This window comes from Aythya ferina (genome assembly GCF_964211825.1).
Source record: "Aythya ferina genome assembly, chromosome: 12".
In the NCBI taxonomy this organism is placed as follows: Eukaryota; Metazoa; Chordata; class Aves; order Anseriformes; family Anatidae; genus Aythya; species Aythya ferina.
Genome location: NC_140308.1, coordinates 18358139 through 18376827, shown reverse-complemented (window position 1 = coordinate 18376827; position 18689 = coordinate 18358139). Strand labels below are relative to the sequence as shown.

At 35.4% G+C, this 18689-nt stretch overlaps 1 protein-coding gene across 1 annotated transcript in view; it reads left to right on the top strand.

Annotated features, from left to right (window-relative positions):
* Positions 1–18689, top strand: part of LOC311443619 (uncharacterized protein) — a 248155-nt gene that overhangs the window by 152498 nt on the left and 76968 nt on the right. The window contains exon 3 of the mRNA XM_084533939.1: positions 16096–16158. Coding sequence (XP_084390065.1) covers positions 16096–16158 — 63 coding nt within the window. The remainder of the gene's footprint in view (positions 1–16095; positions 16159–18689) is intronic.

Sequence of the window (18689 nt, the reverse complement as noted above, 5' to 3'; positions counted from 1 at the left end):
ATATATGTATAGTATCTATTCAGAAGAAAGGCTATCTAATAAAATATATTTCTGGCTTATATTTCATTACCAAAATTTTATATGCAGTATTCTAGTATTGTGACTGTAAACAGCACATTAATTTAGCCAAGCAAAGGCAATATATTTATTTTTAATCTCTATATATTGTACCTTTTGTTCATGCACTAATGTATTATTATATAAATGATTTATAGTTATCAGGCACTTATAATAATTAATGTATTCCCACAAATTGGGAATCTGTAGAAATAATGATACTTTAAAGTGTTATAAGAAAATATTTCTCTTTGCCATTTTACAATGAAACAATACATATCCACAGTTTCTAATCTGATTTCCAGATTTAGGTGTTTAGTCAGTGAGGGACAGTGTGCTATGGATTCAGGATGAGTTTTGTGATACTATGAGATTATGGATTTGAATGACGTCCATTTCTATGAAAATGATTGTCTCTCTTGATGGGGGGTATAATCCAGTGTTTTAAATAATCAGCTAATAAAACGTGCTTCTACTGCTCAAAGAAGGTAGTGCATGGTATTTTTAGCAGGTCACTGTTTCTGATAATAATTTAAATGAAATAAATAAAAAATAGTTATATTTTGGGATGCTTTTTTATACCACCTGTATGTTTTCTGTCTTATATTTTATTGTGATATATGATTCCAGTGTGGGTTTTTTCTGTGCCACCTACAGCATCCACTCTCCCGCCTTTCTTTAGTGATTAAGTGTTGTGCAAAGTTATGCAACATTGTTCACTGGATTATTTTTTTTTAATTATTGCTTGCATGAGTGATAGAAGATAAGAAGTAGATTGAGGTGTGAAAATGTGACAGGTTGCTTTTCTGGAATTGATTATAGAGAAAGGTGGAATGGAGCATAGGAAACTGAACTTGAAGGAACTTTGGATCTAGAATATTTAATTGTACTGCATAATGCTCTAGTTAAATGGCTAGACCATTTAATTTAATGGCCATTGCTGTTTTGGAATGAAAAATAATGACCTTACAAAAACCTACTAACTATAGTAAGAAAAAGGATGTTTTCCAAAAACATGTTCTCTTTAGTGGTCTTTTACTTTGTCAGAGTACCTATAATTGAAATTGTAGTAGTAAGTATTAAAAATATTTATACTGAAGCTATTCCAGTTGATGCCTTTATTGTCGTGAATTTTACTAAATCAAATACACGAATATTTAATATTTCTAAATGTTTCCACAAAGCCTATAGCCACTTTCAGGGTAAAATTGAACTGCCTCTGGCTCACACTAAAGAAGAGGTTCCTTCTGAAACAGCTATTCTTAGAAAACAGGGCTATAGAGCACTGAGCGATAGAATCCCTATGCATAATGTTAGGGCAATTTCTTTTTGCCTTTAGGTGATTTGACTAGCTGACATTTCAGCACAAGGATCCTTCAGTGCGTTATAGAGAATTTGATGTGACAGTGTCTCTGAATCAACCACTGAACTTAAAATATTCATTATATATACAACATACGTAATAGTCCATCATGTAATCAAAGTTTTCTCTCTTTTTTCCATAGGTGGTTGTCTCTTCTGCTTCTCATTTTCATTTTAACTGAAGCATGCTTAAATGATCACACTTCAACCCCCTTTCCACTCTGCAGGACGATGCCTCATGCATTGCCATTTCTGGTTCCCCACCTCTTGAGTTTTGGTTGGAGTGCTTCTCGTGCCAGTTGAGGGAATATTTTAAGTGCAGAAGAGATAGCAGCTCCCTGCTTCTGAGAGGGCAATAGCAGGAAATGTCAAAGTCTGTCCTCATCAGTTTGGATTAAAGCCGGATGGAGTATTTGGCAAACACATTAAAGGCAAGGCAGAGTCATGTTGGGAAGCTGCAGTTTGAACAGTCAAATTGGCAAAGGAATTAGCAAACAATTTTTTAATGAATAAAATGGTTAGGTACCCTTAATTATATAGCTTTATTGGCATAACATAAAATAAAAATAACTTCATCTAATGTTCTTGAAAACTGAGATTGAAAGGAAGAATTTTAAGAGTGTTTAATAGCAAAAATTCTGTTGCAATGAATGGGGCTGAGACAGGTCAGTTATCTGCAATAACCTGCCCTATTGCTGGCTTGAGCACACAGTTTGTAACTTCCAAGTTACTTCATGGTTTCTAGAAAAAGCTGGATGGGCTCATCAGCTCTCCTAGAGCAAATAATATTGTTTCTTGACTGGTGGGGGGCAGAAAAGAGGCAAGCCGGTAGAAGTTACTCAAACAAATGGACTTTGTCCTTTGTGGTTTGAAGTTTTTTACTCTGAGCAACATTGCAGTGTCTGGGAGAGAAGGGGCCCTTCAGTGAATGAATATTGTCTCCTTGGTCTCCTTTTTTTCATCTGTGGAAAAACAGTGAGTATGCAGGATCAGCTACACCAAAGCAAGCATGGTAATGACTTCAAGTGACAGTCTCTGTAGGAGAACATACAATGCTGCAACCTCCGAGTCAGCACCAAATGGGTCACTGATTCACTTTGATTGCAGTGTTACTCATTTCCTGTCTTAAATAATTTATAGCTTATTTATGTGTTGCACGGTAATAAATTCATAGTTTTTTGATCTCTGAGGTGGGTGTTGCTGCCTTTTGTAGAAGCAGAAAATCTGAAACTCATAAATCATTATTATCCTTAACAATCCTTTACTGTACAGATGTCTCAAAATAAACCAAGGGGACAGGACATTCTGTAAATTTAATGGCATATCACTTAAAACATCATATAATTACAAGGTGTTTGTTGGAATAAAAATTATACCTTTGCAGGTTAAGTAAAGAATCACTAATAAAACTGTAACAGACATACATTATACAGCATGGGGTTCATAATGAATAATTGCTAGGTTATTAGTGCTTAACAGATTAAGGGTACTTCCATTTATTACCGTGCTCTGCTAAGGATGAGCATTAATTTTTTTTCAAAGCAAATTCACTGGAAACAGACAGTTTAAAATTTATGCTTGTAATGATTGCTACATGGTCCATTAAGACCACCTCTAAGTGAGCTTAATTTGTAGCAGATAAATGTACATGTCTACATATTTTTCACCGTAGTTTATGGTGCATCCTGCACAGCTGTGCCCAACTGATTAAATCCTCACAAAATTTAAATAGGAAACCCATTACATAGACAGTATTATATCCATTTATCATACACACATTTTCAATTTAACTCTCTAAGCCTTTGTGCAGGATATTTTCACTGATTCATTAAATATGTATAGTAAGGCTATTTTCTCTGTTTTGTTTTGCCCTTTTGTTTTCTGGGTTTGTTTGGTCCCTCCTTCTCAGTTCTGTCATTCAGTAATTAAGAACTTCAGCAAATTGAACATCTACAACAATTATTACAGTAGTGATTCTAGATATGACAGTCACAAAATTCGAGAGATTCTGGACCCCATATTTGTACTGGACAGATAGATGTGCCAGATGCTAAGGTAAGTTGGGATTGCAGATTTTTCTTGCATTTTTTCAACATTTCCTATTGGTTAACTCTTAGCTTTTCCCCATTTTCTTAAAATGCTTCCTAGGATCCCAGTCCAAACTGTCAAGCTTTATCTCTGCTTTATATGAGACTCAAAACACCTAAATCATAGTTCTAGATTGTAGAAATAGGATTAGAAGCATTCATCCAATTTTAGAGATCAAATTTAGATGCTCTGAATTATTATCTGAAATCCCCTCTATCTTCATTGACTGTACTGTAAATTTAAGCTCTCAACTTCACAAGCCCTGAGCCATACATAAAATCAATGATATATTTTTTTTCCTCAGATAAGAAACACATTTTCAGGGTACTCCTAACTCCTCTGCCTTTAAACACTTGGAGAACCAAATGTTTGCTATGATATAGAAAAGGAATATTGGAATAAGACTTGCAAATGTGATGTTATAGATGGACTTACTATCTTAGATTACACAAAATGCTTAGGAACAGAGATAAATTGTACAAAAAATGCTGTATAGACATGCATTTCAGTTCCAGCAGCACACAAACAAAGCTAGCTGAACTGGATAGTTCTTGAACAACCTGTAGCTGAGGTCGCAGTTTTTAAAGACATCTGTGAGAATTTGAATGTCAGAACCTGTGTCTCAGTTCATTCAGAGACATCTGTTTCAGTGTTCATTTTCCTAGGGATTGTTGCCAGTAGGAATCAGTTGTGACTAGTAAAGTGCTGGCTCTAGGGTCTTGCCAGTTGGTGGCTTCTTCAGAGTGTGAAAACAACAAGTTTCTGTCATTGCAGGTGTGAAAATAATATTGCAAGTGCATGTGATATTATTTCTAGATTTCAGGGAGAGAATGTTTCAATGGATGAACTACAAGTAATGAGTCGCGGGTAAAGTCTAAAGCTATGTTATTATAAACATACTGTTTTACTTTCTTTCAGAAGTGTGAAAACTTCACTAGTAGCTATCTAGTATTCAGTGGTGTTTTCTCATGGAAACACAGGGCAGTGTCTTTTTCAGCTATTCGCAAGTTTTTGGAAACTTGCTCATGATATCAAGAAATTGTTGGCTCTGAGATTCTAGTCTGTATATAGCCATCTACTTCATCTATATGAAAGCAATGTTTGTGCTTGTGATGAAACTGTTCTTTGTGTGTGTAGTGGATAAACATTTTAACAGAAGTGTTTATTTAAAAAGGCATAATATTGCAAATGTACAAACCTGAGGAGGTTTATGTCACAATCTGTTATCCTGAAACCTTACCAAAACAAACTTACTTCAGGGGAGTCTGTTTGGTACTGGCAGCAAAATGATTAGTTGTAAAATAATCTTATAGAGAGCTGGTTGCTGATTTAAAGACCCTTTATCATATTTTCTGAGGATTTTTTCCTTGCGTACTTTAAATTTTGAGGAATAGTTAATGCATTCATTATTATTGGTAAATAATAATTGCATTTTAAATAACAAATTTAGCTAATTATAGGTATTAAGGAATCTATGAGCTCTTTAGTTTGATGTTGACTTTTCTTGCAATGAATAAATGTATGAAAAAGATTATTAAAGTATCTATCAGTAAACAGAAGACTAATAATTTCTGACATATTTCAAGAGCAACAGAAGAATAATTGGTAACCAGATTACTAGAAAGACAATGGTCCGTAATCTACTGAAGATTTGGAAAGTGATAAAATTTGAGGTCCAAACTATACTAGGTAACTAAACATTCCTTTTTGTGGGTGCTTGGCTGAACTCTAGCCCATATTCCATCTTACCTCAACCTTAATAGTTTAAATAAATTTATCAAAGCATGGCCAATTCAGAAGTTTAAGGAGAAATTATTGTCCCAGCAGTCAGAGGTAGCTAAAGCTGAGCTGAAATTTTTCAAGCAAAGTCAGTGGAAAAAAAAACAAAATCTCTATATAACTTAAATATAGGAAATACATTCTGATGAGGGACACATGCAGTCAACAGTAGTTCTTATTATTTTTCCAGTTGACATGTTTGTCATCCTCAAAATTCTAGCAAATTAAAATATGTTCATGACAGAAGCTGACCTTTATGAAAATACATTTTGCCCTCAGATGAAGGTTTGATTATCATGTAGTTACCACTGCACACATACAATACCTGGCTTGGAAAGTAGAAGCCATCAAGTTTAATTAAATTTTGTTTTGTTTCAATTGAATTGACTGCAAGTTGGAAAGTATCTTCACAATTTAACTAAAAAATGAATCTTTAAACAATAGAAATATATAGCACCACTGCTGCAGAGATGTTTTGTGAAGCTCTGAATAAGAATAATCAAGATTTTACTCCGTGTGCTGTACCTTATAGTGTTTGACAATATCTGTGGTTTACATCTTACTGCATTAACTGACAGTGTTATATTTTATCTTTGTGTTCCCCTGTGTGTCATATGATTGACTTCTGATTTTGTTCTACTTTTTTGTTCCTTTCAAAGTGTGTGCGTATATATATATATTTAACCATAACTAATTATGTTATATGCCAAAACATTTCAAGCAATGCATAAATATGGAGGAATTGTTTTCAGGTAACTCTGTAGTATGATATTAAACAGATTTAACACAAACTTAATACCAGTATAAAAAACAACTTTCTCTAAATTTAAGAATTTAAGTCTTTTTAGAAAGTGTATTATTCTTAATTAGTTTTGAAACAGACACTGTCTTTTCTGTGTTTCCCAACTGTTCTTTTCTGTTTGCATCCAAATCCTGCTTTAGAATCCTTTTTTTTTTTTTTTTTTTCCATGAAACATTATTTTGTGATTGCCTGATTGCCTCTCCTTTAATTCTTCTCTTTCTGAATCATTCTCTCCTGAATTGTGTGTAGGTGGAAGGGTTGGTGAGCTTCTATGAGAGGGGAACTTAGTGTTGTTTTTTTGGAGCTCTGCACCATTGTGCACCTCCTATTTTGCACCCAGCTTTGGCTGTGTGTAAGAAGTGCAATCCAGAAAGCACTTTAGCTGTGCAGCATGCATGTAAGCATAGTGCATGAACAGTAACTGACCGGACTGGTGATCAGTAACATCCCATGTGTTGTGCAGAGGCATGTCCAACTCAGAACAATTTTGTGATTTTACCATGCTCTGGAGTATAAGTTTCTCTGTTCTTAAGAGTTCTTGGGTCTGAAGTAAATGGCTCAAGTCCATGGGGGGGGTGGGGGGGGGAAGGGGAGAGAAAGAGTGGGGGAGGAGGGAATGGAAGAAACAAAGAAGGCAGTAGGGAGGAGAATGAAAAGCTGGATGAGTGGAAGTATAAGAAGCTTATAGGTCTTAACCTTGTAAATTCCTCAGATTTGGGAGGAAAAAAAACAAAACATGTTGTAATATAGGCCTGGTTCCAGTAGCATCCTTTGAACTTATCAACTTCTATTTCTTCATTTTCAGTGTCTGTGTTTACGATGTGCCATGGAAGGTTGTACACTTATATACTGGTACTTATAAACCCCCAACAGCCTCTGGGTATCCAGCCAGCTGCTGGATATTTTGAATAACTTGATCAGTGCAATGAAGCAATGCAGAGGAACCGGCATTGGCTGTCTAGTGGTGCAGCCATGGCCGGATACATTCTCTGAGCCAAAAATGTTCTCTGCTGAAGTCCCTTGTGGCCAGTGTCATCTTCTAAAAGATTGCTCAGGATAAGCATATTCTTACCAAGGTCCCTTTGGCAACATGAGTGATTTTTTCTGCTATATTCTGTGGCTTATCATTTGAATCATTCTTTAAGGATATGCTCTGGGCTGAAATCCTGTTTGCACTATTAACTTTTATTCTGTAATAAGTCATTTAAGAACATCAGATTGTCTCTAAATAGGCTTTTTATTAATGTTTTGTTCAAAAATAATAGATTATGTTCATGTTAAAACAGACTTTTGTAGCCTCTGCAATGTAACCTTGAAATTTCAAAAACTCTTTTTAAGATCTAGCAAAGCCTTCCTGATAGATTGAGGAGTTTACTTTTTTATTGAAGAACAGACTCAAAGGAACTGCTGATTTTTTTCTTCAAGCACTGATGTCTTAACTCTTCTTATGCTCCAGATTTGAATTGTATATAAATATATAATAAATATATAGTGTCTATAGCTATATTTATATATTTTCGGAATATGAATAGCTCACAAATTCTAATTAGCCTTTTCATTAAATTCTGCCTGGTTAGTTTCAGTTATTTGATTTTGATTCCATTGTTTTCTCTGATTAATTTTGCAGTATAAGTATTGAAGTCAAAATGTAGTTTATATGAATTTTGTTTTGACTCAGGAGGTTGCTGATACTTCTTAGGCCCTTGGTCTGTGGGTGCCTGGGCTGTCTGGCTTTGGTTCCTCCCTCTACTTTCCCACCTGTGAAATGAGAATAATGAATAGCCACAGAGCCAAGATCCGTTTCCATTTTCATTTACAATAATGGAAAGCTTTGTATTGGAGCATTACAGCACTCTTCCCTAGGAATGTTTTGAAGCTTAATTAGATGGCTTCTGCACCTTACTTTACTTCTCTATTTTCCATCTAACTTTGTATCATAAAAATTGTTTTAGACTTACTCCATTGTACATTGTTTGCTAATTCTCTACAACAATTTCAAAGGCAAGGTGGAGGAGGAACACTTTTTTTTTTACTTACAAATTAAAGTTGTCATATGAGGTTTGTATCTGGGCTGAGAGATGGTAGGCATAGATAAATACAAAAGCTTACTTCATGTTTGAAATAATAGATCAAGACAAAAAATGTCCTTTACATTATGTTTTTAATTACTTGTTAGAGTCCAGTTTGTGCCAAATTGCAGTATACATGGGATTCTGTAGACAGGAAGAGAATCTTGTGAAGCAAACTGAGTAGTATTTATAGGCTTCATATACTTCACATAATATACCTTCAGAGGTTCTTAAGTGGTTGGGCAACATGCAGACAATTTTGTTTCCAAAGTCTCATCCAAACAACTGTAACACCCAAACAGAAATTGTTCCTTGGGTGTTGATTTTAGAGAGGTTTAGCCAGAGAACCATTGTCCTTGCAGCTAGCTACTCAATAATACAACTTACTTTCTCCAAAGACGGATCAGTATTCATTGTCCACCAAAATAATTTAATATGCATCTGTTTTCTTGGGTGAGTCTTTGTACCCCAGTAATGTGTCCTGCTCCCATACCTGACTGAAAGTCAGTTCAGTTGGAATTACACAAACATAACCAAGAGAAAAGGCATAACTTTGTGTGCCTGAGTAAGAGTTGAGAAGCCTGTGGCTTTCTCATTCTGCTACCCAGCGTAGCCCACCCTTTGTTCTGCATGAGACTGTGGAGAGGCTGTATATGTGCTGTCATCAGTATTTCTGCTGCCTCTAGACCTATTTATGGCTTATGTTCTTATGTTTTCATGTGTTTGTTCTTTTGTGTTATTAGAGAAAATGTGTAGGGCTTTCATACATACTGAATCGGGATTTCCAAGAATAAAGGAGAAACTGTAATCTGACTCCTTAAAATGCTCTTGAATTTCAGCTTTCATCTAGAAGATGCAACGTTTTGGTCCAGACTAGAAAGATAAATGCAGGCCTGTTTTCTGTATGCAGATCAGATGGCACCCAAGGTAGCAAAAAGCTGATGAGAACACCAAAAATCCTGTGAGAATAGTTCAAATGAAATTGTGCTGGCATATGTGAACTTGAGAGTCAGCCCAAGGACAGCATCAGTCCTTCAGCTCAATGTTAGTGTAATACAGACAAAAACCAAAATACATCAAAATTAAGGTTGGACCAGATGATCTTAGAGGTCTTTCCAACCTAAATGATTCTATGAAAATTAATCACCTATGGAACTATGTGAGGAGGAGAAATTTTTATCAATTTGCTTTTGTCTAGGTATCTGTGAAGCATTTCTAATCTTGCTACCAAACTCAAATTTGGCTTGTTATAACACCTCTTTGAGCAGTCATGGCATCCCACTGAAATATATCTCCTAACTCAAAGCATAATGCTGTGTTTCTGCTGTTGTAGTCAGTATATTGCTATGAAAACCATTGGTAAGTACTCATCTGGCATTACTGAAGGATTTGACCTTCTGCGAAGTCTAAGTGACATTACTGAGTTCTCCTTTAATACTGTTTTTGTTATCCCTGCCCTTGTAAGTCCTCTCTTCCAAATGTTTTAGCTTATTAGTTTATATGCTATTTTCATTGCAATTATGGCTAGAGCAGGAATGTTTTGTTACCTTTTTAACACATTGTCACCATGCATCATTTTTAAATCCTCATTGCTCCTTATTAGAGGTTATTTAAGCTCTCCGCTCTAACTGGATAATGAAGCATACTTAGGATACAAACTAGCAAAAGCTTTTTTAAAGATTTTGTTGCATTGGTGACAGTCTGGCACTTTGTTTGGGATTTTGTTTAGTTGTTTGTGTCATCACTTAGGTAAGTAAAATTTAATAGAAATGTACATAAATGTCAGACAACTGGTACAGCCTCTACAGGTATGACTGCATGCATGGGCCAAAATATACATAGGTCCACCTAACCTCTGCAGTATGGTGCCACCTTCTTGTTTCTTGTTTACTTCCACTGATACAGATCCAATAGAATAGGGTACAGTGTGTCAGCTGAATAACTTTGTGTCAGGAAAATCTCAGGATCCTTAAGAAAAACACAAGAAGACAGAGTGAGGCAGGTGAGAGTTATTGATGTGGCCCTGAGATATGTTACTCTAAAGGAAATTGTGAAAACTCTAAAGATTTACCTCCTTTTTTTTTACCTCCTTTATTTCAATTACCGTTTTGTCTTGTTGTTGCATGGTCTCAATGTGTATTACCCAAGCATGTCATATTGTAGTGTGTTTATTACTTGCAACACCTTTGCAGCGTAAAGAAGTGCTACCATTATCATCCTCAATAGTTGTAGAAATTTGACGTATACAGCCAGCAGAGTACAGAGATACTCCAAATGGCAGAGACTGTGCTAAGATAAGAATTGGGAATGGCATGTTTGCAGTGGCACAGTACTATGCCTGCGTTTAATAAGCCATGTACCTAAAGGGTGTCCGTACATGCAGATGAAACACCACACAAGCCTGGTATTGCCTGAGGAGTGCTTAAGGGGCAGACCTTGTATCCTGCATAGTCTGTGCTGCATATTGCACCATGTAGCAGCACAACCTTAAAGCACCATTAGCATAAACTTCTCTGTTTTGTGGCATCTGAGTCATGAGGCTATATTTTGAAACTGAATCCATGTCTCCTGAGTCCTTCATTAATGTCACAGACCATTCTTCTTTTCACCTCTACATGTAAGCTAATTTCAATTTTGTTTTCATTTCTCAGGGTTTTATACACTTGTAAGGCACCTCTGTATGAACTTTTTCCTTTCTCTAATTACACAGATTTCTTATCCTTTATACTTTGGGAATTTAGTCTTCCCCTACAGAATTAGATGGTGAACATTGTGCTGCTTCCTAAACCAACTCTCATTTTCAATTCACTGCTGAAGTGCATTGGCAGAACAGACACCTGCTGCTTGAAGGACCAACCTCTGATTAGTTGTTTCATGTTTGTATCTCCTACTAGTAAAACAAAAATTGTCATTGCATTATTGCGTGGAGGAGAATGCTGTGGCTGAGACAATGCTGTCTACTGTGGATTTGCTGTATGTAGACCCACATGATGCCAGAGTATAATCCCAGAGAGTGATTCCTTTTTAGTCTTTAAAAGCTGAGGGGATCCACAAATCTTTGTTGTTCTCTGTATTCAGGAGCAAATCACAACTACAGAAGTGGATTGAATTATTTGATGACTGGAATATTTATGTTTTCTGAGGGGAAAACTGCAGAATGAATTGGGTACTAAGGCATTGCAATTCCAAAAGATTTTAGTAAAACATACAAAGGACACAGGCAAAACAGGGAAATTAGCTGGCAGTTCTCGGTTGCTGTGTTGTCAGTAGGTAGGAAACATCAGTGGAGCGGTCATGATTAATTGAAATAAGGTTGACTGTCCAGAGGATATACCTGTCTATGCAAAATATTGATGAGTAAGCAAGTGTATACAAGTTATTACGTGGCTTCAAATGATGCATCAGTTCTTTTAATCTGAGAGAGGATTGTGTGGATTAAAATTATACCCAAACATAGTAGATAGTGAGGCAAGAGTGTATGATTTCAGAGCTCTCTAGAGGCATTTGTAATAGAAAAACATCCTCACGTACTATTCCATTGTGTTTAGTTAACATTGCTATAGTGGTAGTTTTAGGACAATTGGAATATTTTTGAAATATTACCACGTTTAAATTTTGAAGTAATTCCTATAAAAGCTAATTATTATTGCTCTGAGTCAATTGTCTGAGTTTCTTGAAAAATAGTGTTAATAGGCCAGAATATACTTTTTTAATTTTTATTTATTTTTATTTTTAATCATTGTCAGAGAGATCAGTGGATTTACAGCCATATAACTACAAGCAAAGTGTGGCTGTTCAGATCCTCAGACAGCAATAATAATAGTGAATTCTGAAGCATATGTATTTTGGATTATGGGTAGTTAATTTTTCTTTGAAATTGGATTTATAGACTATTGTTTACTAGAATTGTTTCCTTTTTCGTTGTACCCCTTAGAGTGGGTGTTTACAGATGCACTATTACTAGAGCTACTTATAGAAAGATCCGTTTTGAGTTACGTCAAGCAGCCCATGCTAATTGCTGTACAGAGACACTCTACAATATAATATACAATGTCACTTAAGCCCTGTTCATAAAGACCTGAGTTTTCAAATGTTCAGTGCATTACAATGAGTTTTGGTTTGGGCTAAATTGCACTATTGATTTTTTGGTAATTAGGTTTTAATGAATTGTGTTCACTCAATTGTAGGTTTGTCAAGGGAATTTAAAGAATGGATTGTGATCATTTTTTTCACTTTATTTATTTATTTTTAACGAGTCTAACATTAGAGAGCTCCTTTTCTAGACATCAGTAGTTCTGATTTTTGTTAACTTCTTTTAAGTCCAGCAGATACTTTTCTCTATTAAAGGATTAGTAAAATTTACATAAGACTAGGAATTTGGCTTGCCTAAAAACTGGTGAAGTAATCCAGCTCTTAGAAATTTTGGTTTTCATACTGTTGTTTCCCTATACCATTTGTGTTTAACTGTTTGACTGAAATTGGTCAATATGTTTTTTGTTGGACTTTGACTCCTTTTGCTTGCTTCCATGTGTTTTAATCTTTATCCCTGGTCACTAAAAAGCTGCTTTTCCTTGCTGATGCTTAATCAAAGATCATGGCAGTAGACAATCCCCTGTTTTGATTTAGTAACATGCAATGTGTTTTTTTCCATTAGCTTTTCTTTTAGTTTATTTTATTATAGTTTATTAAACTATGTGCTTTAGAAGGAGAAACACATGCTGTACATCAACCCCCAAAATACTGCTAAAATATTGCTTATACAGGTTAGTTTATTCCTGAGGGGTCAGAGGCACCTTTAGTAGTCTTGTAATTATGACTACAATCACTCTTCTAATGGGAAATCAACATCTTTCCCTGAAATAGTTCAATAGCTTAAAAATCCCCGTTTAATGATTTCTTTATTTATATGTAAACTTCACCTTTCTCATCATCTTTGCTAGTATATTGGACATTCCACTTTGCTGGACAGCAATCATGAATAATTTTTGCTGAGCAGAGTCCTGGGTCAGCACAACTTTCTTCTGAGCTGGGCAGTGAGAATGTGGCCCTTGGTGGGTAACCCTCCAAGCAGGGCACGCTCAGCTCCTGACCAGTCAGGTGCCTCTTGCAGGGGAAATGCCTGACTCTTCACGGCACTTGAGTGGGTTTTATCTTTCTTATGGTGATCACAGCTAATCCCAACTACAGCAGGCTTCTCCCTCCCTGAGATACCGTCTTTAATGAATATCTGTATGCTTAGATACAGGGCTGTTTGCCATCTCAAAGCAGTGGTGGGCCTCTGTTCAGTGCCTTTCCAGACCAGAAGTAGCATAAGTGTCAGAAAGGTATGAACCAAAGCTAACGTATCCCAGAGAGATGTGGCATATTATCTTGTTTTAGCTTCATAGCCTTTGCATTAGAATTTTTAGATGCATACAGCTGGTTTGGGATGCAGAGAAATAGATATACAACTGCTTGCACATGGTACTTTCATGTTGTTTTCTTTGATGCTGACCTACCATATGCCCTTGAGTAAATAAGCCATTGAATCTTTCAATGCTTTTGTTCTTCCTACACATTTTTTTCTACCTTTTATATTCAATCCATAATATTTCAGCTTTTTATACTGAAAAACAAAAACAAACCTTTTCTGATATATTTTACTGTTTTTGTCATTAACCATTGCAAAGAACGGTTCTAGCCTGTGCTTTCTTCTGTATAATTTGCACTTGCTTAGGTAAGAATCAGGCAATTCAGACATGAAAACAGGGACAATAATTCAGGCTTGCGACATTTTACCATTTAATTTCACTAAGCATGGTCATCTGTGTCTTTCAAAATACATATAAAACATAACATAGTTCCACATTGTACAATTAAAAAAGGACACTGGTCTATTACAACTGTGTCTGAATACTTCTAAATTTGTGCACAGCCATTTCCATGTAGAAATATGCACTTTGCACATGTGGCTGTGCAGTTTAATGCCATTAATTTAAGTTTATGATATGAACACACCTGCATGTAAAATACTATTTTAAAATCTGGTCATGTAGATCTTTCTTTTTTAATGAGGTTTTTGTTTTTTCTTTTGGACAAAATCTGCATATATTTGCATACTTTATATGTATTTTTAGAAGAGGTCACTGTAAATTGAACTTACAAAATGGTAAAACACAGCCTGGGTATACCCAAGTATGTCACTCATGTAAATATAAATAAGGATATGTAACCCAAAGTGGAGTTCTCAGACCTGGCTAAAATGTGAAAAATCTTTTCTTGTTGGCTAAGGAATACAAGAAAGTTAGGACCACGAGAATGTGTTCTCCAAGCTTCCTTGTGTTTTCCTCTGAAAAACTCACTCTTTTCTTTCAATTATGTTTGATTTTGTCATTGCTATCCATACATGTAATAGCAATTTTTCTCTCTCTAGCTTTATTTTCTCTCTCTCTCTAGCTATGATGTAGTTTACTGATAGTATTGCTTTTGATTACAGTGTTAGTGTCAGTTGTGCAAAACATTGCCAGGCTTTTTATTTGTTAGGATATTACTAGCTGTTTAGAGGTAATGCTGTTTTCCAGGTTTTTAAGAACGTTTTAATACAACATTAGTAATGTCATGTATAAGCATCTGGAGGAAGACATAGAGAGAAGAGTAGATTTTTGGTGCCAAAAGCAAGTATTTCCAGATCAAGAGCTTTCTTCTTGTTTCTTCTTAGAAACTTATCTTGCTTTTGCCATAAGTTACGTTCATGGATTCCTTTCCCTGTGACAGCCTGCTTCTGTTTAAATCCATGCAGTCGAGCAGGACAAAACCAATTAGCTGAAGTAAGGTGAATAGGATACTTGGTGAAATAAATAAATATTATGCATAAGCTATTCATCCTGCTCGGTTGCACTGAATTAATTAACAAACAGGCTGAGCTTGAGTTTGGATACACATACATCTTAACTCTTCCTTCCCAAAACTATCTAACTATCTAACACAATCTGTGTTCCAATGAAGTGAAAAATGTCAAAATGAAATTGAAGTGGTAGTGGTTAGCAAAGAAGATGGAAGTGGTAGGCAAACAATGCAAAAACAAGATATAAGAAGATCATTTCCCAGCAAATAGAAGTAGAATTCATAGCAAAATAAAATAGTTATTAAAAAAGCAAGATTTGCTGGCATTGTTTTCTTGTGCGTTCCTGTGTCAAAGTTTTTTTCAGCAAATTTCCAAGTGTTTTATCCATTTTAAAGTACCTTAGATGACACGGTTTCAAGGAACTCCCTTAGAAGATTGGGCATCTATGGGCAGATGCATCAAATTATTAGCATTACCTTACCAAGTTCAGCCTTTGCTCAGTTTCATCCCATTATTCCTACCCCATGGGCCACATTAAATATTTTTTCCTATTCTTGGCATTTATGTCCTTCAGACACTTAAAGATGCTTATCATTGATCCCTGAGCTTAGACACAGAGGAAGAAAGAAATGCTTAAAAATCCCTATTTTAAAGTACAAGATGCTGGGGTACAGCATTTTTTAGTGGATGAATATATCTTAATAAACCATTTTATAATGTATTTGCAAAACATAAGAGGAATTAAATATGCATTATTTTTTCTTTAATTCTTGAGCTAAATTGTTTTAGTTCAAGTTTTGTTTTTTTTTTTTTAATTGATTTGGTCTTTTCAGTTGACCTGTGTTACAACAGTTGGATCAGACTGGGGACTTTGAGTCATCCAAAATGTAAAATTTGCCCTGCTCTGAAGGTTAAACACTCTCTTAACTGCTTACTTATTTTGTGCTTGATCCAGTGTCGACTGCGGGACCAGATTCACCTCATTTCCTAGTAGCATACTGAGATGGTTTTCTCTGAGATGTGCTGCAGTTGTTTACAGTACATATACAACCCTTTGTTGAGGGTATAATTGTTTCCTACCATCACTCATTCTTTTTTCTTGTTCACCTTTCTAGTTATCAATATTGTTGTCTGTCTTGGAACAGATTTTCCACAAAAGAAAATTCAGTTGTGTCAAGGTAAGTGAACAAAACTATATTAGATTGCTTAACATTCTTGTGTTAAAAAGGTTGCTTTTATCTTTGACATTTTGTGGTGCTGTTGTCTGCATGTGTATGTATGCTCCATGGTGAACACCTACAACTGAGGAATTATTCAGATAGTGAACAAGACAGCAAAAAAATGCTGCTTGCCTATGAACTTTGATTCATAAAGAAAATGCATCAGAGCTATCAGCAAATATTTCTCCAAGATCTCACAAACTAAACATTTAGATAAATGGAATTTGTATACCTTTCTGAAACACTATTTGCTAATGTTTTAACTAGCACAAAAACCTGATCATCATGTATAAGCTCTGCTGAAGACGCATCTTGCTTTTTCCCATAGCTTCTTACATTCTTATTCTAAATACTCCTATTTTACTCCCGAAATGTTCTGTTGCATTTTATTGTTATGAAAAGGAATATCATTGTACTGTCAAAGTACAGACTAGTAATAAATAAAACGATCGAAGTTATTTTAATAAAGCTAAACAAGTAACATCCTGTCTGCCAATCAGCTGATTAGTTTTTGTTTCTGAACATATATTTGATCATGATTAATGATGCTTTCTGTTGTATGTGTTCTCTATCCATGTAGCTATTAATACTGAACATGATACCCACCATTAAAAATTGGAACTGTATTCATTAGTTTTCATGAGTTCAGCTCTGGTTCAGGCTAGTACTGACTTATAAACATACTTTGTTGCCCTAACTAGCTAAAACTGATTTATGCCAATGGCAGGTAACAAAAGGTTTCAGGGCCTCAGAAAGCCCTTTCTACATCTTAGTTCCTATAAGCTGTGTTTCTAGCAGGTGGCAACTTTCAGCTCCCTAAACCTCACATGGGGACTGGAGGAAACTGAGAGAAGTTGCAGTGCTGTTACTGTAATACAGCAAATGACAATCCTATGGCAAAAATAATCAGAAGAGGCTGAAGCATTCTTATACAGTTATCTCCTGAAGTATACACATGTACAGAAAGAAAACACAGAAAAATACTGCAATGGGCTATTAAAGGGGAAGCTCAGATAATAAGGCCCATCAGATAGTTACCAAATACTGCTGGTAGGCATATCAGAGTTCTGCACCTGAGAAAAACGGGAATCTGCTTTCAGGAGGACATTTTAATTAGAGCTGGCCCCGGAAGAGGCAGGGTATTGACAGAAGCAAGTGGTCATGGTGAAATGTTGGTGAATAATAAAGCAGGGAGAGACAGGAAGAAATGGAAGACTGAGAGGATGCAAAATAAAACAGGTCTGTACATTTTAACAGATGCAAACCGTGAACTTGAAGATATTCCTGTAAATGTCTGTTACCCTAAAAAACCTATCAGTAGTGCTTTTTTTTTTTTTTTTATTTAGTTCTGTTTCAAGTTTCATTGAAGATTTCTGTTCCTATTGGAGATTAAATAGTTGTTTGGTCAGTGTTTTGGTGTGAGTTCTTCACTCCTGAAATCAATCAGGGATAGTAAAATTTTAACCTATAGCAGTAAACAGAAGCTTTGCCATTACTTCAGTGAGACCCATTTCATCTCTTTTTTTATTGCTGTTACTTCAAATTATTATTTTGATTTTATAATCATAACTCTTGCAGTCGCAAGAGTTAAGAAAATCACTAAAGCTTTACCTTTTTAGAGAAACACAGAATATTTAGGTACATATATTTAAATATGTATATATATACACATATATTTAGGCACAGAATATTTAGGAAAAAAAAATGTAATCTGAAGGAGTCACATAGATATTACTGGAATTGCATCTGGAAACATAAAATGATCTAGTAATTACTGTCCTGGCATGGCTTATATTTAATAAATTAATTGTATTTGCATACAAGTGTATAGGCAGCAATCTCAGAGTCATCCCTGTCAAATTTCATGAATCTATGAGTCAGGTAAACATCTGCAGGCAGTACAAAAAGTGCGCTTAGTCAGACAATTTATCAGGACTGCATAAAAACTGCTTCTCACAACCCTTCCCAGTTAATTGAGCCAAGACATAAAATGGCATCTGCAAATGTTTGACTCTTGATCCCAAAGCAAGGAACCATTGCTAGGCAGTTCACAGAGTATAGCTTTAATTTGTTATGTCCAATATGGCACACAACCAGATACTACAGTCTTAAATATGTGGGATAAAGCTGACTGATTAAAGTTAATGTTACCGTTGTCAAATCCAGTTTTATCTTCATCAACGTGTAGCTGATGCAAAAAACATTGTCATCCTGGCAGTAAAAATAAGTTTCTGTCCAAGGTGGTCTGAAAAATACATATTCTTTCAATTTCGACTGGTCTTTGTCTTGACAAAATTACTGGTGATTTTTTAAATGATTTTCACAGCCACTAACTGGAGTTGAAGTACCATGAAGACAACAAGGTTTCTAAAAATAAACACAATTTTAGTTGGTCTTCACCTGAGTCTAACCACAGTCCACATTTATTTATTTTTTTTATTTTATTACTCAAAAGCAGCTGGGGATTCAATCACTGTTTGCTGTTTGCC